The 25,276-nt window shown below is 40.3% G+C and overlaps 1 protein-coding gene across 16 annotated transcripts in view; it reads left to right on the plus strand.

The window, feature by feature from the left end:
* CSMD1 (CUB and Sushi multiple domains 1) overlaps nucleotides 1–25,276 on the plus strand; it is a 1,616,238-nt gene that overhangs the window by 1,196,029 nt on the left and 394,933 nt on the right. For all 16 annotated transcript variants that reach the window (XR_005595828.1, XM_039529053.1, XM_039529047.1 and 13 more), the window contains one exon: nucleotides 9,497–9,653. Coding sequence is in view for 15 of the 16 variants with exons in the window: in XM_039529053.1 (XP_039384987.1) it covers nucleotides 9,497–9,653 (157 nt within the window). In the remaining variant the exon portion in view is untranslated. The remainder of the gene's footprint in view (nucleotides 1–9,496; nucleotides 9,654–25,276) is intronic.

The following is a 25,276-nucleotide window of genomic DNA, read 5'->3' on the forward strand; positions in this document are numbered from 1 at the left end:
CTGGACAAAGCTGTAGTGCCTGCAACACTATCTCAGCCTGAAGACAGCCAAATATTTCAGGATCTTTTCCAACACATGTTAAATACCTGAGAAGGTGATGCAGGAAAAATCACAAACTCTTAAATATCTTACACAATTATTGCCTAGTTGTTTGGCTGTGCCAAATAACAATGGTTTACTGTAGACAGCAAGATATATCTGTCAGACACCGGCATTTATTGCATCAGCCTCCAAAAAAAGTGGGCAGATGTTATCAGGTAACCTTCATCTGGATTTGATTATTTTTATACCCATCCAGTCCCAGGTTCCCTAGACAGGGATCAGGCAACAAGGGCTGCTGAAAACAACATCCAGAGACAAAAAAAAATTTCCAGATTTATTTGGAAGGAAAAATTTCTACTCAGCAAGTCTTCACTTTACATATCTCTGATTATTAGACCTCATTAATGGCAAATGACTGCCTGAATTGGCATAAAGTATTAGACATTTTGGATAAACTCCCTCAAGACAGCAGGGAAGAGCTCAAATCTATAATTGCTGAAAATCAGGTGGTAGTGTGGATTTCCTTTCAGGCAGTTACTATGTGCCTTGCTATGCATAGAGCTTCTTGGTTGTAGACATCAGGGATTCCTAAGGACATACAAACAATGGTTATGCCCACCTCCAAGCAGTCATTCTGAGGTCTTGATTGGGAGCCATTATGGTGACATGTGCATGATCTTTACCCCTTTTTTGGGGGACCAGCTTTGTTGTTTTCAAGGGGACTAGAATCTTATCGCTCTACACCTAGAACTCATCAAGCTGGGATAGTCCATACGATTTCAGAGCCTACCTATTCCTCACCCTTTATTGTTTGTAGAGGTAGGAATAAGAAAATTGTCCATTATGTTAAGATTCTAACCCAAATATCCTTTTCTGCTGGCTGTGAACAATCCTCAGATCCCTGGCACTTGAGGAATCCAGTCCCGATTTAGGATACTTAAACATTCCCTCATCTTGTCCATATAACTTGGTTTTTGTGCGTCCACTTCTATTGCCACTCATACACTTGCACAGGCTCTTTAAATCAATGGTCATAAATAACGTCTAGTTACTTGAAGGGAGAGGATTTTTCAAGGCTGAATGATGCCAGGGCATCTCCCAATCAATTCATCATCACTTTCTAAGCATGATGATTTAGGTTAAAAATACGAGGTTGTTAAGGACATGGCGTGACAAAAGGCATGAGATTCAGAGGTAAGGCTCTTAGGGACAGATATGCAAAGGTATTGACATGCCTAAAGATGCAGATAGGCACCTAGAGCCAGATTTTTAAGGTATTTAGGTGCCTAACGATGCTGATAGGTGACAAGTGGGGTTTTCAAAAGTGCCTAGGTTCCCAAATCCCAAGTACCTTTAAAAAGTTGACCCTCAATGCTTACTCCTACAAAGCAGAGCATATGTAGCATTAAATATTGACTAAAATCCTGTCCTTTGTTTTCAGGTGCCCAAATTAAGGTACCTTAGGGACCTGATTTTCAAAGGCTAAGTACTTTCTGAAAATCTGGATCCTTTAAGTGACTTGAGTGGGGTATCCAAAAAATGGAGGGACCCAAAAATCACTAATCTCTTTTGAAAACGCCACCTGCCCTAGAAGGAGAGAGTGCATTTTTATAGGAACTCAGTGTTGTTCACTTAAATTCACTGGTAGGTTAGGAAATGCCTTGCAAGGCAGCTGGGATTTTAAATATGTTGGATTTAACATGATCATGAAAAACCTAGGCACAGAAAGATGATTTTAGAGCAGAGTATTAACTGTTCCTTTCCATTGTCAATATAAATAAAAATGTACACTAGTATAATGGATTTTTTTGAATTAACATCTGTTGTTCAGCTTGTTTAAATGGTGACATTGGAAGCTGATACCCTGTCTTTTCCCACAAATTAAGCATAGCATGAACAATAAAAGTATAAGCTTCCTACACGGCCTCAGCAAACATGCCTCAGCCCTGAACGGTATGAAGTTTCTCTGTGTGTTGGTCCTTGGCATTATGGTCTCCTAGCATGGACCTCTTAATAGAGACTTTCAATAAAATGTCCAGTGTTGACAGTATTTTCTACAATATGGAAAGCTGTCCACTAAATATTGGACTCCAAGCACCAGATAACTTACACAGTTCACAGAACAGACATCAGCTTGTAAGGACTTTAAAATCCATATTGATCAAAGCTGGAGTTTAACTTTGAGAAGCTTACTCCTGGGGAAATTCTGCGCCAAAAAAGGAAAAATTCTCCACAAAGTATTTTAAAATTCTGCAAAATTCTGAATATTTTATTTGTCAAAATAATACAATATAATCATGCCAGTTTCAATTATTTTTGTAATTTATTTCAAAATACCTTTCATCAAGTATGTCTGTAACAATACAGACAAAAAGAAGAAAAAGATTCAGGAAATGGTTGTATTTTTTTGGACCAACAGATTCCTTACTAGGCATATTAATACAGAACTTTGAGTAATTCATTTAAACTACAATACAGAAATGTATTTTCAGTATCCCTCAGAAGTCAGTGCAAAGGGCTCAGGGGTAATGGAGGAGCTGAGGGAGAGGGAAGGAGCCTGAGAGTCAACCTGGAGGATTGTTGGGTGTGGGTGGGAGAAGTATGGAATAGGGTTTTGGAGGGGAGGGACAGGAGGATTCTTAGGGAGTTGGGGAGCCTCCTCTATGCAGCCCCTGGCTGACCCCTGGCCTCTCCCATTCAGTCAGGCACATCTGCCCCAATCACCCGATGTCCTTGCAGCCCCTTTCCCCTCCCACTGGGTCCGTGGAACCCCTTCCCCAATCCCCTGTGTCCCTAGAGCTCCCTACCACCCATCCCCCTGTGGTCCTGCACCCTCCCACCCTCATCCCCCTGTGACCCTGAACCCCCTACCCCATCCCACTGTGGCCCTACATGCCCCCTCCCATTCAGCCCCAGGATCAATGCTGTCACCCCACTAGCTCCTGAGCCTGCGCCCTGGTCTGCCCACCTCCACTAGCCCTTGTGATCCCCCTGCAGCCCTCTGTACCTCGCGCTGTCTGTCCCATGCCTCCTCTCCTGGCCCCGCTGTGAGGAGCACAGCCTCTTCCCTGTCCCTCTCCACCGATTGGCTGCCCTCTCTCCTGGCACCACAGCAGCCCCTGGTGGCCAAAAGATGTATCTGCAGCACCTCTCCAGCAGAATCTATATTCTGAAAAGAAAAAATAAATCTGTGGGGGGGATATGAATTTGGTGCATATGCAGTAGCATAGAATTCCTCCAGGAGTAGAAGCAATAACATTGGTGAAGGGCTCTATAGCCCATATTCAATTATCTCAGCTAGCTAGTTCCCAAGAGTTATAAAGAGAAACATTTGTATGTTGTCTAATCCCAGTATTTGAACAATTCTATTTTTTAAATTATGATTTCTAGTTATATATTTTAAGGAAATTATCATCCTATAGGGTAAGACCTAACAAAAGCCATCATTTTGGCACACTTCAAAAACATGATGTGTAAACTCCCTTTGGCTCAACAGGAATTTTTGAAATTAGTACTTTTTTTTTCATGTTGCTATTCAAAAATAAAAACATGAGATTTAATGAAAAGCTCTCTATGTGACTAAGCTGACCATTCAAATTGGAAATGAAAACGTCAAAAAGGAAAATGAAAAACAAATGAGCAAACTAAAAAAATGCTAATTTTAAAATAGTTTCCATTAAAAAAATCATTTTTTTTTAAAGATTAGAATGTTTCTGGGAAAAATATTTTAATTTGGAAAAAAAAATGGGACCAGCTTTACTGCCGGCATCATTGATAATTGTAGGAGTTATGCCTAGATATAGGAATTAATTGTTTCACAACAAAACAAACCAGTTTACCAGGGTGTTATTGATTAACATCATTCTCCTCACCTCAAAAAAAGATATTCTAGCACTAGAAAAGATTCTGTTAGGTTCACTCTCTCTGGGGCACCTGGCATTGGCCACTGTCAGTAGACAGATACTGGGCTAGATGGACCTTTGGTCTGACCCGGTACGGCCGTTCTTATGTTCTTATTAGAATTACCTGCATGAGTAAGTACTAATGACATGAATAAGGGATATAGGATCAAGACTGTTGACTTCAGTGGGTCTATTTGTGTGATTAAGGAGTACTCATGTGGGTAAAGGTTTGCATGTTTGGGCCAAAGTTTGAAAACGTAGGGAAGGGAATGATTGTAGCTTGGAGGGCAGGGGATGAGGATTCAAATAAAAAAAAAACAAAAAACCACGGTTATGTGAAAATACCTAAACCACATCACTAGGTTAAATTGTTATTGTAATTCTAACCCATTCTTCCTCTAATCCCCACTTTATTAATTTAACATCTTTAATTTTGTCATGTCTAAAATGCAGATTGTAAACTATTCGCTCTAGGAACTATACCTGAAATGCTGAGCATATTGACTTCAATAGCAGTTTTGCCATTTACTTCAGTGGGGCCAAGATTTCATCCTGTCTCTTACTTTTTTTGTAAACCACTTTTGCACACACTTGTGTACTGAAACGTAATAAATGATAATGAGGATCAAAAGAGAAATGCATTATATTTTTGAAGAGATTATCACAAATAACTCTGAGGTAAAAGCAAACTAGGAACTATCAACTAGTTGATAGAATCTATTTAATGATAGCAACCATAGGACAAACAAATTACTTAAGTAAAATAAGCAGTTGCTTTATTACTGCTCTTTCTTCATTGTTTCCAGTCATCTCAGTTTTAGTTAATGCAATGGTGCTTCAAGGTGTGTCAAAGTGAAGTTTGGGAACTAGTACTATATAGCTTATCATACCAAAGCACAGTGGTGATGATAAGAGTATCTCTAAGGGTATGTCTACACTACAAGAGTAGTTCGATTCAACTTAAGTCGAATTTGTGGAATCGACCGTACAAAGTCGAATTTGTGTATCCACACTAAGGACACTAATTCGACTTTGTGAGTCCACACTAACGGGGCAAGCGTCGACTTTGGAAGCAGTGCACTGTGGGAAGCTATCCCGCAGTCCCCGCTGCCCATTGGAATGCTGGGTAGAGCCCCCAATGCCTGCTGGTGGAAAAAATGTGTCGAGAGTGGTTTTGGGTAACTGTCATCATTGAACCGTCAATCACACCCTCCCTCCCTGAAAGAGCCTGCGGGCAATCTGTTCGTGCACTTTTCTGGTCAGTGACAGCGCGGACGCCACAGCACTGCGAGCATGGAGCCCACTGCAGTTATGGCCGTTTTCACCTCCTCGCACCTTATCGTCCACCTCTTCCACAGTCAGCTGCTGAGAAATCGGGCTACTTTTCAATGGTGCTGCAAGCACTGGTGGACCATAGGGGACGTTTTACCAACATCAACGTCGGGTGGCCAGGCAAAGTTCATGACGCGCGTGTTTTCAGGAACTGTGGTCTGTTTAGACGCCTGCAGGAAGGTAGTTTCTTCCCGGACCACAAAATAACTGTTGGGGATGTGCAGATGCCTATAGTGATCCTCGGGGACCCAGCCTACCCGCTAATGCCCTGGCTCATGAAGCCCTATACAGGCGCCTTGGACAGCGACAAGGAGCTCTTCAAGTACCAGCGAGCAGCGAGCAGCGTGACCTGTGACTGTTCAGTTTCTTTACAGAGAAGCTGAACCTGCCCCTGTTTCTTTACCCAGTTACTGTTGACTATCCTCTGCAGTTACATACCCCATTTCCCCCACTTCCAACACACGTGTAAAAATAAAATACATGTTCCATTGTTACTTAACAAAGGTTTCTTTATTAATGACTTTGCGTTAAAGGGTTGAAACTGGGATGCAGACTGTGCTGCGTAGGGTGTGCGGTGATGTAAAGACCGCCTGTAAACTGGAGGAATGACAGGCTCCTGCTCCTAGAGTGGTCCGCAGTGCCGGACTGGTTGTTTCAACGGAGCCTGCCATCCCTCCTTTTTGGGATTCTGTGTGCGGGGGCTATGTGACCTTGTGGCGGAGGAGGACGGATACAGATTCCTCTGCTGCATGACTCTGCGGTCCAGGACAAGGACCGCTGCATAAGATCTGTAACCACCCTCCCCCGCTACAAAGTCACGTACCCCCCGCACCCACACAGAACCTGGAAACCACCTCCCATACAGACCAGGGTGCCTATTGACTGCACTGTGTGTGTGACCTGCTGCTGATCCTGCCCCCGTGTCTGTACCCTGGTAAAGGTGACCGTCCTATGCAATTACCAACCCCCTTCCCCCCCACCCCCCTTCAAACACAGTGTTATGTAAAAAAACATGACAGAAACAGTAATTAACAGCAAAGTATTTTTAATAATTAATTAGACAGTTAGGGGATGAAACTTGTATTGGGGCTTGGGTGAGTCAGGAAGGGAAGGACTTCTCAAAATTGAGGGTATGAGAGCTTTTGGGTACTTGAGCACTCTGCTGGGGTGCAGTGACAGTTTTCACGGCCCCTGGTGCCCCTCCTTCTGGTTATTTTGGGTGAGGGGGGTATGGGACTTTGTGGCGGTGGAGGGCGGTTGCAGATACACTGGTCGTCGACACTATCCCATCGTCAGAGTCCACGGTCACTGGTGGGCCAGTGGTGGCAGGCTCTGGAGTGTCCGTTTGGTCTTCTGGTAGCCTTGTCTCAGGTCCTTGATTTTCACGCGGCACTGCGTTGCATCCCGGCTGTATCCTCTGTCTCTCATGGCTTTGGAGACCTTCTCGTAGGTCTTTGCATTCCGTTTTTTGGAATGCAGCTCCAAAAGCACAGACTCCTCGCCCCACACACTGATCAGATCCAAGACTTCCCGGTCAGTCCATGCTGTGGCCTTCTTTCTATTCAGAGATTGCATGAACTCCTCTCCTGGAGAGCTCGCCCCGATGTCCAACCAGGAAATGAGATTCAAACTGGCCAGACAGGAAAAGGAATTCAAATGTTCCCGGGGCTTTTCCTGTGTGCCTGATCAGAACATCCAAGCTCGGACTGCTGTCCAGAGCATCAACAGAGTGGTGCAATGTGGGATAGCTCCCGGAGCTACTAAGGTCGATTTCCGTCCACACCTAGCCTAATTCGACATGGCCATGTCGAATTTAGCGCTACTCCCCTCGTTGGGGAGGAGTACAGAAGTCGAACTAAAGAGCCGTCTATGTCGAATTAAATAGCTTCGTGGTGTGGACGGGTGCACGGTTAATTCGAATTAACGCTGCTAAATTCGAATTAAAGTCCTAGTGTGGACCAGGCCTAACACAGAGGTAAGCAGGAGAGGAGACCTTTACAGAGGGGACGTCTCAGTAAATGTCTTATCATTCCTTTATGTGAAGCCATTATGATTACCATAATCCTATACATAGAAACTTGCTGTAAAACCGTAGTGAGTTGTGAGTTCCTAGATAGCAGCTATTTTTTCCCCTCTTTCAAAGACTAATAACCAGATCACTTTTTTTAAACTAATAATTGCAAGTGGTACCCATGACATTAAATAAAGGTAATTCACATGATGTCTAAAAACAGGCAAAATATATTTTGCCTTTTAGAAACCCAGTGAATTGCAAAATGTATTTGATCAAAATGTTTTAAAATAAATTCCACAGTGCCTCTATACATGAATTCAGTTTTCACAACAGATTTACAATCCTCGGATACATAATTTTTAATTAAAATGTTAAAAGAACTGTAGTTTGTCCTGGGTCATATCAGCACAACACCACTATATGAAGAGCTGGACACATTTTGTGAGATATTCTTAGCATGCTACCCATGGTTCCAGTCCTTCAAGGACAGACACATTAGCAGGAACTCATTGAGTTTAATGGGGGCTCTGTGTGGGTGCAGCGATATGTCTGCCTGTAGGGCCCAAGATGCAATCTATGAAATTCTCATTAGTACTATGGTTAATACATATCTGTGTGCTCTACATATTGCACAGGTAAAGCCCTGAATAATGCATTGTTCACATGCATCTTTACTTTTACAGTCAGTAAGTTCATTCTTTACATCTAAACATTTTTATCAAGCTAATCAGCTTTCATCTCATAGACCTGTCCAGAAATCAATATCCATATTAATTTGTTGGTGGTCATGATGAACTAAGCACTTTCCAGACATTCATTCCCAAAGATCTCATGGGGATTTTTCCAATTCCAGCTATTGGCAGTCAGTCACCAGTGTGGCCGTTTTAGTACAACCTTCCCCAGTTTAGACAATATAAATAGATTTTCACCAATGCATCTTGTTTTAGTTTCAAGCAGTAATACACCATCCTGGTGCAAATGATGACTTACCTTGTCTAAACTAGCAATCTGCAGAGGTGCAATTAAACAGATGACTGATCATTGAGGGCTGGAATCAGGGCAGATTCCCAGTGTAGACCAGCCTAAGGATACACAGACGAATAGACAAAGTTTAAGGAAAAGGGAACACAAATAGGGATTCTTATACAGCTCAGCTGCAGTCACATTAGGTAACACAGCAAAACTGGGTAATCAGGGTAGAGTTTTTATTGTACATTAGAAACCAAATGTATAGAGTTGTCATCTTATTGTAGAAACACATTTTTTCACTGATCCTGTTCAAATATTCTCATAGGGAATAAATCTTTTTATGGAAGCATAAATTCAATGAAAGTACATATGCTTTATGTAATAATAAGAAAAAAAATAGTTTACTGAATTCATTTAGTGTCCTCAAAAATACCACAGGGGACCATTTGGGGACTTGATGGCCTTGATTATTATTTTTTTTAATACTAGAGGAAAACATAAAAAATCCGAAATCAATACCAGGTTCCCTTAGTATAAGTATAAGTCCTGTGTTCATGGCCAGTCAAAAGCACATTTCTTTGACTAAACAATTTTAAAAGCATAGTGGTTAATGTTGTTGATTTTTCCTGTTGCATATTAAAAACGAACTTCCCTGTAGTTTGTTTGGATAGTGAAGCATACATCTCTCTGATGTGATATCAAATTATTACCTCAGGCACAGAGTCTGAAATAAAAAGTGACAGTTTGGCTTCAGTACCTCAATCTGGCTTTTAATACATTCAGACATGAGGGAACAGAGTGGAAGAAGGTTCACCTCATCCCTCCTTTGACAATGATTTTAGAAAAGACACCCTTGACTGAAATGTCACAAACCTTTTCAGCCTTTGTAAATGGATTATGGGGGGGAAAAAGAGTGAGGTTATGAAACCTCTGAGGATAGATCCATGTATAAATATTAATTTTATTCCAGATAAGCTCACAAAATGTTTGTGTATATATATGGATTATATATATATTGTGGAATATTTTTGTCTTTCATCTGAATGCAAAACTAAGAAAGACATTTAAGAAAAACGTCTTTTCTGTGCCAAGATTACAGATTGTTTAGGAACTGGTTGTAAGAAAAGGCTATCTATCTTAGAAGCAGCTTCATAGCTATTGTTTAAAAATAAATTAAACTAATTCAATTACTAGAAAAATAACAAAGAGTTTCATGCTGTGATTTGATTTTTACAAGGTGTATGATGGAAAAGACAGTTCTTCTCGTCCTCTGGGGGTCTTCACTAAAAATGAACTGATGGGACTGATCCTGAATAGCACCTCTAACCATTTGTGGATAGAATTTAATACCAATGGATCTGATACTGACCAAGGATTTCAGCTCACATACACCAGTAAGTAGCTCACAAAAAAACATTCCGTTTTGGAGGGTGAGAGGAAGGGTGTTTGTTTTAAAGAGAGATATGTAACCATTTTAGTTGGCTGACATAGTTTCTCACAAAAATGAGGAATATTAGTACCTAGTCTCTCTAGTGTTTATGAGATTACATTTTAATTTCATACACAGCTGGGTTGGTGAAGAATTTAAGTACATTAATAAAAGCAATATTTTGAATCTTTGCACATTAGGAAAGCATTATTCTTTGGTGAACAGAACAGTGGGGATTGATTAAAAAAAAAAGAAAATGTGACATATTTGTACTACTGATTGAGTATATTAGTGTCTTACTCTGGCAGAAATGAGTCAGATTTTTAAAAGTGGGCACTTAACCTGAGCAACCAAACGTAGGAAGAAAAAAGTTAGGGCTTAAAAGAAAAGAACTTTGGGCCTCATTGTCTCATAAACAAGAATAACTCATGTAAGGGAGAGGTAATACCATGAGCTGAAAAACTGATGAATCTCATAAGAGTTCTTAACCACATGGTTGCCCAGTTTGCCTCTGACCCTGTAGAAAAAGATGGTGATCCTGTCCAGAATCCAGGGATCTCATAAGTTCAGCAGAAAGTAAGAGGCCTATAGGCAAGTTTACTTGTGTCTCCTCTCCACTATCCTGCCCCACCAACTTCTGCAGTGGTCATTGGGAGTAATGGAAACTGTGCTTGCATGGTTTCCTCTCTCTGCTGCTTCTCTTAGAACTCTCCTTAAGGTGGGGATCTGCAGCATACAGAGAAAATTAACCTCAGTCTGTATGAACTTGTGCTGACGCTGACTTCCTTCATGGATTGGGGGCAGAAGATCCAAGAGAGTATTGCCACTTTTCCTCCCTTGTCTCCTTTCACTGTAGTCCTGCTTCCTCCAGTTGCAGTAAACTTAAACTCCATGGACCCATAGGGAAGAAATTCTGCAGTATTAGGGGAAACTAAGGAATATTTCATGTAGGTAGATTTCACTCATCTGTGGGTGCAAGTGCATTTGTAAAAGTGAGCATGGAGTCCCTTGTTTTCTGTACACTAGAACTTTATCATAAATTTTCTAACAGAGTGGAAATTTTATAAGGTCAGGAGTTCTGTTTTGTGTTGTTCTTGTTTTTCTGTAAAGTGAATAAAATAGACTGGTGACTACTATAAGACTGTTAAAGGGATCTGGTAGTTGTTGGCTTAATAAATCTAATGCCAAATAAATCCATCGAATCTATATCTGATTTCTCAGTTTTAGATGCCCACAAAGAGTATATCACCTGCCATTAACATGTCGTCTTTGTGGTCCTTTTTTCAGTCATCTATACGCAAAACCAGTAATGAAGCAATTAATAACATCTGATTTTAGAACTACCAAAATCGCATGATTAACAACACTGAACTCAATTCTGGTGTTTGTGCAAATGTTTTTTTTGCTTTTTAACATTCTGGGGCTCTTTATATGATGCTGAAATTAAAAACACCATAATAAGTGAGTTGAATGACCCAAAAGCAGAAAAATGGGAAAAATGGTACTCATCTTAGTTTTCAATATCTCATTAGCAAAACAGTGATACAGAAATCCATAGACTTAGTAAGTATACAATTATGCCTTGTACTAGTCAGAATGTGGGCAGATCTTGGCATCAAATATATGGGGAATTCAATTATCAGTCAAATCATTTAGGTAGGAAGGCTCAGGAAGGCAAGAAAAGTTGTAACTGAAGATTAAAATTTTGTAGTGATCTCTCTCCTTGATCAGTAATTAACTACAGATAATTCTGGAGGAACAGATATAATACAGTGGATGGAGGTTCAGTGTTCAGTAGGATGATGGAGGGACCTGTGGTATATCCCAGCTAGGAGTGAGATAAATGGGAAGATCCTGATTCCTCAAGGTTCAAGTTGTTATCAACCAGTCATCCTGAAGTACTTTGTACTCCACAATACATGGACAGTAAACATTAGACTAGCATTTCAACCTAGCCCTGATCGGCTAAGGCTGCTATGACCTGCAGGAGCAAATGTGGTAGCAGTTTAGCAATATTGTAGAATTGGCAGTGCCTGGGTTTGGGGATAGAAGAAAAGTTGTAGCCTTGTTTCTTTGGTTTTTTTAAGACATAACTATACGTAAACCACTATATATACAATTGAAGTAGGGATTGTTCTCTATGTCCACCAAGGGAAAGACAAGAAGTAATTGGCTTAATTTGCAGCAAGGATTTAGGTTAGATATTAGGAAAAGTTTCCTAACTGAAAGGGTATTTAAGCACTGGAACAGGTTACCTAGGGAGGCTGTGGAATCCCCATCACTGGAGATTTTTAAGTCCAGTTTAGACACACCTTTCAGGGATGGTCTAGGTATAGTTGATCCTGCCCCTCAGTGCAAGGAGATGGAGGATTAGATTACCTCTTGAAGTCCCTTTCAACCATCATTTCTATGATTTCTAAGTGTGGAAATGTGGGAGAGGGAATGTCTGTTACAGTGTATAGAAAGCATCCACATTGGTATTGCAGGAATTGACTGTGATCATTTTTCTTTTAGTGGGGGAGAACAAAAACAAAGCCTTAGGCTGGTTGGTGTCAAGTATCTACCCTCAAACAATAAATTAAATTTCTTTAGCTTGGTCTATTTTTAAGTGTCCTTTATCTACCAAAAAGTTGTGAAGTAAAAAGTTTCTTCTGCCAAGATGATTAATGGATCATTTTAGCCTCAAGAATTAATCCAAAGATGTGTACATATTCCCCTCTGTTATTGTTTTAATCCTTTTTAAACACAGTTCAGCAAAATGTTTCAGAGTTTTACTTTGTCTCTGCTCTGAATTTTATTGAACAGCAGTGGAAGGACTAAAAAGGTCCAAAGAATGTAAGAGGCCTTTTTCAGCTGTTTTAAGTTCCCAAGCTTGGAAGACATCAATGAAGCACCAGGTGGAAAGATATAAGCTTGAAAATGCCATATGGAATAGCCACAACTTACTCCATTGTGACCTTTATTTGTTTGGATCAAAAATGTCAGTGTTGTTTTTTATAATTTCTGTTATAGTTGCCTGGATTTTTTTCTCCCCAATTAAAACTTTCCTTGCCGAGACACCTTTAGGAGTTTTGGAGGGAACAGGATGGAGCGTCAGGCACTCCCACAGCTGGACTTAACATTCTTGTTTTCTAATCAGCAGGAAGCCTATGTCATTCTAGTGTAAAGTACTAGTGTTCTGTGCTACTGTGTCAGCTGTATTTAACCTTAAATTGATATTCAAATTAAAATAGAATCTTACTAATGTCACAGAATGACAAACAATAAAAGATACAGACACAGTTGTTTGGTAAAGCTGATAGATTGCAAGTTTAAATAAAAAGCAATACAGCACAGTATCTGAATAACAATCAGGGTAGTCTCCTTGCAGAGGCTGACCACTGCACCATTGTGTTCCTGTCACCAGAGGAAACAACACATGCTGTGACTTCATGAGTGCTCATTTCCATGTTGAGAATTGAGCTGAATACAAATATTCCTCTGATCCTGTGTCCCATAATAAGGTTGTTTCCTTTTCAGTCGGTTTCTAATCCTCATACATTTTACAGTGTTCTCCCCCTTTGTAGGCAGCCCACTTTCTCTTGATTTTGGGTGGAAAACAGTTATCACAAATAAGCACTGTCACATTCAGTTTTCCCTGCTGTTCTGAGAGATGAAGAATGCAAAGTCCTCATTTCATGATTGAAGATCTAAAATGTAATGTCCAGAATTGAAAATCTGGTCATAAGAGTTTGACTTAACCTCACACAAGGTGACTCCATCCTCTCAAATGAGACTTAGACATACTGTATAAGATAACCTGCTTGCCTGCATCTAATCAAAACAAAGTTATTTTATTTTCCATACACTGCCAATCCACAAGTAAAGGCTTTTCAACTACCCACCAAACCTGCCAAGGTTTCAAATATCAAACAGTGATAAGACAGAAGCCAGGTACCTCTTCTTATTCTTCCTCCCCAGGAAAAAAAAAGCCTTTTGTATCTGTATAGAATAAATGAGAATCACACTTCCCCACACAATTTAAGCAGGGATGGTCAAATGTACAGTGGACAAAACCGTGTCTTTCACTCAATGCCAAAACAATAACTTCCAGAAACCTATTTGTTCCTATTTGAGTTTAAAGCTAGAAACTTTTTTTTTTTTAAAGAAGGAACTACATTTGGGAACAGGTGGAAAGATCTAACAATGGCAAAATACCAGGTGTCTGAAATGAATTTTCCATATCAGGATTCCTGGAGTTCTAAAAAGTAGGTATTTCTCTAGAGAAAGCTGATGTCAATGAAGTGATTACCTTGAACTGGAACTCTTGGGGGTTTTTTAATAACTGATCCAAAAGAGCCCTCAACCTTCAATTTTTGCACCCATCTTCCCAATGGTGTCCTGATGTTGATATAGACTCAGTCCCCTGGTATGGATTTAGGACTATGTGTGGTTATTTTTATTTTCATGGTTTATTATTATTGTTACTATCATTCATATTTGTCAGCTTCAATATTTAGCATATCTGGCCAGCATTTGATTACTGGGAAGAATAAGTCAGACCTTGCAGAGTGGAAGAATAGATAGTAAAAAAAGTTTCTCAGTCATGATAGTGTTTTGGCATCTAGACAATTCTATTATTGTAAATATGTTGCATTGCTCAGTTTTAGTTGTGAGTTGTAAAAGTTTTCTACCTAAATGATTGTGAAGAGGTAGGAAATAGTGAGAGTTGGAAGCTGAAGGTAAAGATCTTAATTAGAGAAAAAGTTAATTTCTAAATCCTGAATAAAAGTGTTAAATAAGAATGTAATAGAATCTTGAACTTAAGTTGAATCTAGTCTACTTCATATTGTACAATAACTCAAACATCTAGAAGAGCGTAGGAGTGAAAACAAAGTTCTGAAACTCTTTCAAACTCACTGTCTTACCCTTACACACAAACAAACTCAAAACCTGGAATCCAGTGGCTTTCCCTCAGGCCACATTGTGTCAGTTGAACAAAATAAGAAAAATAATGAATAGAAGCTGTTGGAGTTTCCACTCAGTAACTTACTGGATTACAAGACTTGTTCCAAAGAGAAATTTCACAACTGCAATCTGCAATAATAAAAAAAACCCCAAATGATTAAATGTGTGTGCATGCACATGCATATCTATGTGCACAATTATATTTGTTCCATCTATAATTTTTAGAATTTCAATAAAATGAGCTGAGTGATTTTATATCATAAATCTAAATTCAAATACATGCACAAAAACTATATTAAAAGAACTTGGGAAGTCAAGTCCATGCATCCTTATTTGGTTCCCTATCTGCATGTATTATCATAGAATAATAGAAATGTAGAACTGCAAGGGACCTCAGTAGGTCATCTAGTCTTTAATTATATGCTCATATTACAGTGTTCTCCATTTTTTTTCTCTTCCACCAATCCCCTTATTCCACTAGAGACATTGTCACTTCCACTCCCAAATGAGGAAGGAGTCTTCAGTAGCCTCATCCACTACATAATGCTGACTAGTTCCCTAAGCAATCATCCATGCAGTCCACTGAATGAGACTGGGTCCTACACAAAGCTGGTTAGAGAATCTTTTACAAGACCATCATCCATTGAATATACAGTTCCATTGAAATTGAAATGCTTTGTGAAGATGGGTCAATTTTGCCAGAATTTCATTAAAAAAATGAAAATCAAAAGTTACAACAATTACAAAACATCCCATTCTGACATTTTCAGAACAAAATTTTCATTTTTTTATTTTGAAATTACTTCTTATTTATTTATTTATATATCTATTTATTTATTTTGGCTAATTTGGAATGAAGCCAGATTGTGAAATCTCTAAATTCTTTTGCAAAATGGAAATTCTGTCCTCTGCAGAGTTGTAGTCCTCTGGGGAGAAAAAACAATGTATTGTATTGTACTAATTAAGAGCTAGTTTGGATAGAGTTAGAATTGATCTATATAGAAACTATTCAAGTTTTTTTAATTTTTTCAAAGTGTTTAATTTTTCTCAATGCTACGTTTTACTTCCATGACTCTTCTGCACCTCTTGTTTCTTCCTGGGACCAAAAATCCAAGTGCTGAAAGAGAAGCTGTAATTATGTTATTTCCAGTGCAATGGGAAACACGAAGACTTCTATTGCAAATATCAGATATTCAGGCAGTTTGGATAAGATTTAAACATAAGATGTAGATAATTACATAGATTTTGGGGCTGTATCCAAACCAAATTTTGGAAATTTCTGCAGGTTTCCCTTATTAGTCCTAAACTAAGAAAACAATTCTGAATGCCCTGGAAATATTCAAATTACATAATAAACCAGAAGATTTATATTTTTAAAAGGTCATGAATTTTATTGTATTCTTATAGGTGCGGCTGGTAGCACTGCCTACCATTAAGGCGGCTCACCACTTTCCAGTATAAGACCCTGTTTTCAGTTGCTTCTAACTCTACCAAACATTAACAGTTTGGGTTGAAATTTTCCATGGCGTGTGTATCTCCCCCCCACCCCCCTTTTTAGAAAAATTTCAGTCAAATTTGTTTGCCTGTTTCCAAGAATAAGGTTAGGGAAAAAATATGTTGTTGGAGTGACCATAACTTTATATACAATATTCAAGGTGTGGGCATACCATGGATTTATATAGTGGTGGTATGATATTTTTTTTGTTTTATTATCTATCCCTTTCCTAATGGTTCCTAACTTTCTGTTAACATTTTTTTAAATTGCCATTACACATTGAGGCGGATGTTTTCAGACAACTATCCATAATGACTCTGAGATCTTTCGTCAGTGGTAATAGCTAATTTAGACTCCATCATTGTGGATAGTTGGGATTTTTTTTTCCCAGTGTGTGTCAATTTGCACGTATCAACTTTGAATTTTGCCTGCTATTTTGTGACCAAGTCACCCAGCTACCTTACTAGGAGTTACTATAATTTTGTTCTGATAATAGTAAATGGTAACCTGCAGAATGACTTGTAGCTTTCCTTGGTACAGGTCAAAAGATTGCAGGCTAGTGGGAAATGGCAGTGTTTTTCAATCACAAATTGAGATCTAATACCCAGAACAATGGTTGTGTTTCTAAACTTTTCTGCCTTGCAGTCTAGAATATAATTATACTTTCAAGGCAAGGAAAGAGGATGGGGAAGAGATAATTACAAATGTAGTAATGCATGTGTTCTTTTACATGTATATTAATATTTTGTTGAGTGTATGAGTTAGAGATGACTCTAGATTGTCAAATAAGAGGCTCAATTGGAATTACTTAAGATTATCAGAGATTAGTACAACACTATAAACAATGCAGTAAGAGGAGATACATTACCACCTTTTGTTGTCAGACCAAGAGCTGGCTGTGTCTGACTCCTTCACTGTATCTGGAAGGAGTCAGACACAGCCAAACAAAACAGACACTGCATACAAAGACTTTACCATTCCCCAACTAAGTTCCCATATCAGTGTCATTGTCCAGGGTTTTAGACAAAGAAACCTTTTTTGCCAAGAATATTCTCTGAGATATATATGTTCTGATGTCATTTCCACACATTCTCAATTTACCTGATTTATGTGTGAAGCTATAATTATTTACAACTGAGAGGACTAACAGTTATTCAAGGTAATACCCCTCACTGGGTCCTTCTTACCTCACGATCATTCTTCCCTGTTGATTCCCCAACAGAAAGCATCTTCTGTAACAATCATCCCTTATTAATTTCCCAAGTCTATTTATGCTTATATAAGTATGACATATATATTTTAAGGAGATGGTTTCCAAGAATATCTGGAGTTTTATAGACATGAAGGTGCCCAAGATTGTTAGACTGCAGCATAACAGACAAAATTCCTGAACAGGGTTACTTATTAGTCCAGGATCAATGTTTTGGGCCTTAGAATTCAGATGCACTCTTTGTTGAAGATAAAGACTGTGAAGAATAGTTAATATATACACATATAAATGAATCAAATGCACATAAAGAAAGGTCTAAACAGGTGCTAACAATTTTATCTTTAGGATATGAAAGTAAAATTTTTGGTGGTGCTTACATAGCTGGCTCCTTTAAGGCACATTTGTCTCTGATCTGCTGCCATATGTTTGTATCGTATCTCTACTCAGGGTTGGTCATAGGGGTGGGCGGGCTGGGCAACCACCAAGGACACCTTGCTGAAGGGGGCATCTCCAGAGCAAGGGTATCCTTTCCCATCTCCCTCCTGCTGTTCTGCGGCCAGTTGCTGCTTCTCCTGTCCCCTCTCCCCCAGCCTGCAGCTGCCCCTGGCCAAGCTGCTCTTGGGCGCCTCCTGTCTGCTGTGCAGAGTGTGAGGGGATGATGTCAGATTGTTCCCATCCCCCACCTGTATACCCGGTTTCTGGTGAGCTGGAGAGGCGGGAGGCAGAACAGGAGTCTGTGCTGCTCCCTCTGGATCACGAGTGGGACCTGCTGTCTGCTGCTGATGGACTGAACAAGCCTTCAGACTAGTGAATATTGTGCTTAAAGAGAGAGTGCGCTGTCTCTCACACTCTCTCAGTGTACACACTGTGTTTCTCTCTCACACACACATTCTCTCTCTCTCTCTCTCTCTCTCTCACATACACCCCCCACACACACACACAGCCTGCCCCCAACACACGCTTGTATTATTGTTGTTACTTCTTGGTACTGCCTGTCAAAATGCACAATGGACATATATTCTATGTAATTTTATTCTTTCAGTGCTGTTATTTCATTTTTTTTGACTGGTCTGTGCATTTCATAAATAAATTTATAATATGGATACATTTAATTCTTTGAGCACTGAGTTCTAAAATGCCTAACCTGTCCTGGCTGGAGTAATTATCATTATTAATTTTATTATCATTTTGTGATTTGTTGTTCATTATTTAAAATGGCCCAATCAAATAATAGTATACTTCTAGAATGTAAATGTAGCTTGTACTCACGTTAGCAGTCCCAGTTTTAAAAAAAATGAGCTAAACACATAACTTTAGATACTGTGCAGATGAAGGTTACTTACTTTCAAATTGTATTGTGAGTTATATCTGTAAAATAACTTAATTTTTTTATGAAAATAAATGCCCTTCCAAGTACGATACAAATAGCAATGAAGGAGTCAAATGTTAGTGCGTCACGTATATAATCAGTAAACATAAATGCCAAAATAATTAGAAAAATAAATTCCCGTTCTTAATAAAAGAGACAAAAACTGTAATCACATATGTTAAAATTAATTACAAAATATTTAGTGGAGTGAAAAACAATTAACTAATATAGAGTAGATAATGCAATAACACAGACTGTGTCTGTTAAAGAAAGTAAGAAGATTTTATTTATTTTTCTTTAGCTCTACAAAAGATAGTTTACAAAGCATCAAACTTGTTTTTTTGTTATCAGTGTTAAAGCTCCAGAACTGATACCTCAAGATTTGGGATTGGGAATATCTTTCTGTATTATCTCCTGATTGTTCTAAATTGACATATAAACTTAAAATGTGGCTTTAATTGGAGTTTGTGTATATATTTTTTTCTTTATATAGGAATTAGATACAGTGCTCCTAGTAGCTGAAGATAGGTAATAGCAGGGAATGCTCAGAGATATGAGCTATACGTCTCGGGAATAATTTATTTCAGTGCATTTGTTCCCCGCATTAAGAGTGCTTGGTTTTATTATGGTGTTTTGGTTTATCAAGTTTTATTTGTGTAGTAATTCCAGTGGTTTTTGTTTTATCTAAGATTGAGAGATTAAACATTGGTCAAAATAAATGTCAGTTGAGGAGAATAAATCATATTTCCATTGATTTTTTTTAAAGCAAAAAACAAAAAACGTTCACACTTGAATGGGTAGAAAAAAAAATTTCTCATCCTCTTCGCTGGAATTTACTCCTCTGTGAATACTTGTGAAACCCTCACTGTAAGGGATAACTTTAATTAATGCGGTTATTGCTGTAGATCAAATGTTTTGCCCTTGGAATGAAGCAGATTTCTTCAAATAGCATAAATGTCCTGGGAGAAAAAAAGAACAAGGGGTTACCCCCAGGCCTGCATACAAAGACTTTACCAACACAGAGATAGCAACCTGAATATTTTCTCGTCCCTGCTCTTTAAAAAAAAAAAAAAAAAAAAAAAAAAAAGCCATATTTTCATCAGCTCTCCATGCTCTTCATGACTGAGGTAGCACACGTTCAGAAGAGATGTGTTGTTGCCTCCAGGTACCTGCAATGACCAGTTTCTAGCAGTAATCTTGGGTACCATTTCTGTGACATCTTTTTGCTAGTTTTTCTGTCTAATAGAGGGAGTCTTAGCAAACAATTCCTGAGAAGACATTTTACTCAAAAATTACATAACTATTAAAGAAACAACTGAAAAAAAACCCCACATTTTATACACAAGCTGGGAGGAGAACGTCACTCCCCTTGAAGGGGAGCAACTGGAAGATACTAATGTCTACCTGATGGTACCAGGCATAGAAGAACTGATTTAAAATCTAGGGGATGAAGATCTTCCAAAAGGCTGCTGGCTCAGATTCAGAATGACATTTACAAATCCATGACTGCTTTAGAACAGAAGTAAAGATTCTTAAGCTATTTATATTTTAAGAAAAGTTTAACAATGGTGGAACACATTTTTCTTATTAATCTTTTGTTGCTTGTTTTTTGTATGAGAACCTTTTCAATAGATGAATATATTTTCCATTTGTTCTAGCAGGAGAAATCATGGGTTTACAGAAAATTGTTCATTATAATCTACAATGAATTGACTATTCTGCAAATTTAATGCTACACCTGGAATTTCATACCCGCATAGAAAATGTTCCTGTTTTCAGCACATTGTGCACCACTGTGTAAGACTCTCCAGTGGATACACATATAAAATGACAACACAAAAATGGTTTATCATCCACGTCTACCTTCCCAGATTTTTTCATTTTTCTTCCACATCCACAGTCTGTCCCCTATTTGATGGAGCTGGGCAAGTTGTGAGGCTACAGTTATGTAGTGCTTAGTATATCCTGAATCAGAGCTCTCAGTCATTAAGATGTTTTATATCAGATGTCATGAAATACCTGATAGCATTGGACCTATGTCACAACCTAGGCATGGGGTTACGTTTTGTCTATATTTGTTAGTTATAGATTCATATCCTGCATTCTTCAAGAATTAATGATAAAGGTAATTTAGATACTGATGAAAGTTCAAGGGTAATATCTATTCACTCAAATACCTCAGTGTAAACCCAGCCTGAAGTCCTAGGTAAAATAAATGCAGTGTCATTGTGAGCTCTGTGGTCTTCTCCCAACCAGTAGATATAATTTAATACAAAAAGGCATGTTTGGAAGTCCTAATTCAGGATATACGAAGGCCTGTGCTACTATGGAAATATGTGCTTGAAATTTGAATTAAGTGTAGAAATGAAGAGGAATTCATAATGCACTCATCCCTAACTGCCTTGGCCTCTTGGTAAACCCCACCTCAGTTTCTATTTTTGTCTGTTCACTTTTTTTTCTATCAAAGAAACAACGGGGGAGAGAAAATAAATCGTTTTTCAAAATGTATATGGGTAGCAAAGCGGTCTGCCCCTTTAAGGGCCTACGAAGCCAGGGAACAACCCGACCTAGCCTAAGGAGAAGTCCAGGAGGTGGGTGTTGTGATCTAGCTGATCCAGCTAATCAGTAGCTAATGATTGGCGCTGATTCCCAGCTGAAAGATATAAATGAGGACCTAGCTCTGTAAAGAATGGGGGTAGGAGAGACAAACACTTTCCTGGGTAGCAGGAGCAGAAAGGCAGGCTGGCTGACCAGTCTGCCCTATGGTCCCCTTGAGATGAAGGAAGGGCTGGGACCCCTGAGCTCCTGGTTGGGAAGTAGTATAGCATCTTCTGTCAGGACCATCACTTTTGTTACTTTTCATTCATTTGTGTATTTTTGTGTGGCAGAAGAATAAAAGAACCTACATAGAAGGTTAAAACAGAGTTGGCCATGGCTACCTATTTCCCCCGCACACACCCCATCCCCGAAGCTGGTGGACAGGCCCACCAGATCACAATATGACAACAAGCCAAATTTGTAAAGTGATAAATTCTTGCAGTCTTTGTCATACACATTAGTAAATGATCTGATTATTCTGGAGCCCAGTTCTCTGTTAGCATGCAGACAAGCACTTAACAGAGTGCAGGTTTCCTGTAGCCATTAAAACATTATATTCCTAATTACTTTAAAATGTTAAAAGAATGATATTAAGGGTATGTCTACACTGGTAAAGTTACAGCACCACTCAGAGAGTGCTGAAGGGAAACCGCTGTTGTGTGTTCACACTGGCAGCTGCCTGTACAATTTAAAAAAAAAATCACACTTGCAACGGTATTCAGAACGGTGCACTCTGGGCAGTTATGCCACAGATAATCTCTTCCTCTTCTGCTGCTAAGAGTTGTGGGAAGTCGGAGGGGGTCACGGGGCATCCTGAGTCCTGTCCCAATGCCCTGTGATGCATTGCATCACATCCCAGCAATCCCTGTGTTTCTATCCACATTTGGTGCCATGCTTCAACAGTTTGTGTACTGCACGCTCTGCCTCTTGGGTCTGCAGGAATGGATCCTGCACTGTTGTCCAATACGCTGCTCACTCTGATTAACACTTAAACTACAAAGTGACTTAAACTACAAAGGCAAGAGGAGCGCGACATTGATCGCACCACACATAGTAACTATGACACGAGATTGCTTGTGGCATTCAAGGAGGTGCTGACCACAGTGGAATGCTGCTTTGGGGCTCAGGAAACAAGCACTGAGTGGTGGGATCACATCATCATGCACGTCTGGGATGGTGGGCAATGGCTGCAGAACTTTCAGATGACGAAAGCCACATTCGTGAGACACTGTGATGAGCTCGCCTCAGCCCTGCGGCACAAGGACACAAGAATGAGAGCTGCCCTGTTGTTGGAGAAGTGCGTGGTGATTTCACAGTGGAAGCTGGCTACTCCAGACTGCTACCAATTGATTGCTAACCAGTTCAGAGTGAGAAAGTTGACCACTGGACTCGTGTTGGTGGAAGTGTGCAGGGTTATTAATCACATCCTGCTCTGAAAGATTGTGACTGTTGGCAACGTGCATGACATTGTGGATGGCTTTGCACAAATGGACTTCCTTAACTGCGGAGGGGTGATAAATGGTGCACACAATCCAATTCTGGCACCAGACCACCAAGCCACTGAATACATTAATCAGAAGGGGTATTTCTCTATGGTTCTCCAGGTGCTTGTGGTACACTGTGGGTGTGTCATGGATATTAATGCAGGCTGGTCTGGCAAAGTGCATGATGCACGCATCTTTTGGAACACTAGCTGTTCAGGAAGCTGAAAGCAGGGACTTTCTTCTCGGACCAGAAGATCACCGTAGGGGAAGTCGAAATGCCCATTGTGATTCTGGGAGACCCTGCCTATACCTTAATGCCGTGGCTTATGAAGCCATACACGGGGCACCTCAACAGCAGCAAGGAACGGTTCAACAACAGGCTGAGCAAGTGCAGAATGACTATTGAGTGTGCTTTTGGCTGTTTAAAGGCCCACTGGCACTGCCTATATGAGAGGCTGGACCTGGCGAATGACAATATTCCTAAGCTTATATAATGTATGCTTCATAATATTTATGAAGGGAAGGGTGAAAGCTTCACTCAGGGTTGGACCACTGAGGCTTCGAACCTGGAGGCTGAATTTGAACAGCCAGAGACCAGAGCTATTACAGGGACACAGCACAGGGCCATAAGGATCAGGGATGCCTTGAGGCAGCAATTTGAAGCTGAAAGCCACTAATATCTGTTGCTATGCTCAGGAGTGCAGTGTTTGTAATGCTAAGAGGTGATTGGTGCAGACGATGCACTATGAAGGTGTACGGAAATTGCTTGTTGCTTTGCAGGGCTCTGTTTGCTTTCAGTAAATAGAATAAAAATTGCTTTCAAACCAAAACAATTATTTTATTAGAAAACAACAACCAAAGGAGAGAAAGAAACAAAAAAACACATCAGCACGGAGTGGGATGGTGGAAGGGAGGGTCCCAGGAGAAGGTAAGGTCCTGGGATGGTTAAAGATATGTGTATGTCCAGGTATGTCCAACCTTCTCCTTTGGAGCACAGTGCAGCATGTACTGCACTTCAGCAGGACTAAAATGCAGAGGGAATGGTGTTGACTACAGTGGGTACTGGGGTCCACAGGGCTGGACTGTGAAGGGCAGGAGTGGAATGTCGCGGTACAGACTGGAGCCAGGAGGTTGATAAGAATTTGTTGTCGGTCTCTGGGTGGCACATGGGAAAGGGTTTTGTGACAGCATCTGCAAGGGAGGGTGGGCATGGAACTGCTTGGTTTGCAGTGCTAGTAGCGCCTGGAGTGTGTCCTCTTGGTGCTCCATAACGTTTAAGAGCTGCTCTGTGGCTTCATTCTGGTGTGCCACATTCTTCTTTTGGTCTCACCTCTTGCTGTCCTGCCAGTCCTTCAATTGTTTTTTTTTTCTTCAGCCGCGGAGTGCATCATGACATCACAGAAAGTCCTCTTTAGTTCTTCGTGGCCCCTTTCTAATTCTACACAGCTGTTCAGCTGATGATAACAAAGAGGGAGGCTGGGCTCCCAAGGTCATATCTGGGAAGCCAAAATGCAACATTTTACAGAACCAGTAGTGTTTGCAACGCAGAGACCACTGATTTAAAACACAGCCACTATTCACATACCTGTCACTAACTGGCTGACCTCAGGCAAGCACACATGAGCCACAAGGCTCCCAAAATGGTGAGTAACCGCAGGGGAAGGGGAAATCAGTGTTCCAGGACTGTACTGTACACCGGGCATGTGGCTCTTGAGGAGAGCCAGTACTGTGGGAGGGAGGGCTTATAATCATTACTGTCCCCATATTTTCTACAGGCTGTGTTCATTGTGGAATATATCTCACTGCTGAGGGTGAGCAGGGAATCAAGGGAAGGTCTTCTCCAAGACTGTGGCTTCTGCTCTGTCTCTTATGTGGCTCACCAGTGTGCAAGAATGGTTCCCTCCCCTCCTGCCCCGTGATGGCAGGGTGGTGCAGGAAACAAAGCAGCTCTGCCAAAGAACCTGCGGCAGGTTCCTGTGAAGTGAGGGAGTCAATCAACACCCTGTTCCGCTGCTTGGACTAGGCATGTGGTGGTACGTGCATCGTACAGACACAAGCCTGCTTTATGCAACCTTCCTGTCCCCAACAACTTGCTTCAGCAATTCCCCAAATCAAAGCCACTTACCAGGTGCCTCCTCTCCTCTTTGCACTTCATCAAGATCCAACAGTTGTGACTGGCTAGCCTCCTCCAGGGTAGAGAAGAGCTCCTGGCTGCATGAATGTCTAACCTCTGAGTCATCCTCTGCCTCTGGGTCCCTCCCCCCCCAACATCCTCATCCAAGATTTCCTCCTCTTGGCTCGCTCCACTCTCAACTGGCCCATGAGCCACTAAAGTATCCACAGTGGCCTTCACAATGGAGGTGGGGTCGCCACTGAGTATCTCATCCAGCTCTTTGTAGAACCAGCAGCTTGTGGGCACAACACCAGAGTGGCAGTTTGCCTCCCATTCCTTGTGGTAGGCATTCCTCAACTCCTTCACTTTGAC

The sequence above is a fragment of the Mauremys reevesii genome, linkage group 3, assembly GCF_016161935.1.
Source record: "Mauremys reevesii isolate NIE-2019 linkage group 3, ASM1616193v1, whole genome shotgun sequence".
NCBI classification, from domain to species: Eukaryota; Metazoa; Chordata; order Testudines; family Geoemydidae; genus Mauremys; species Mauremys reevesii.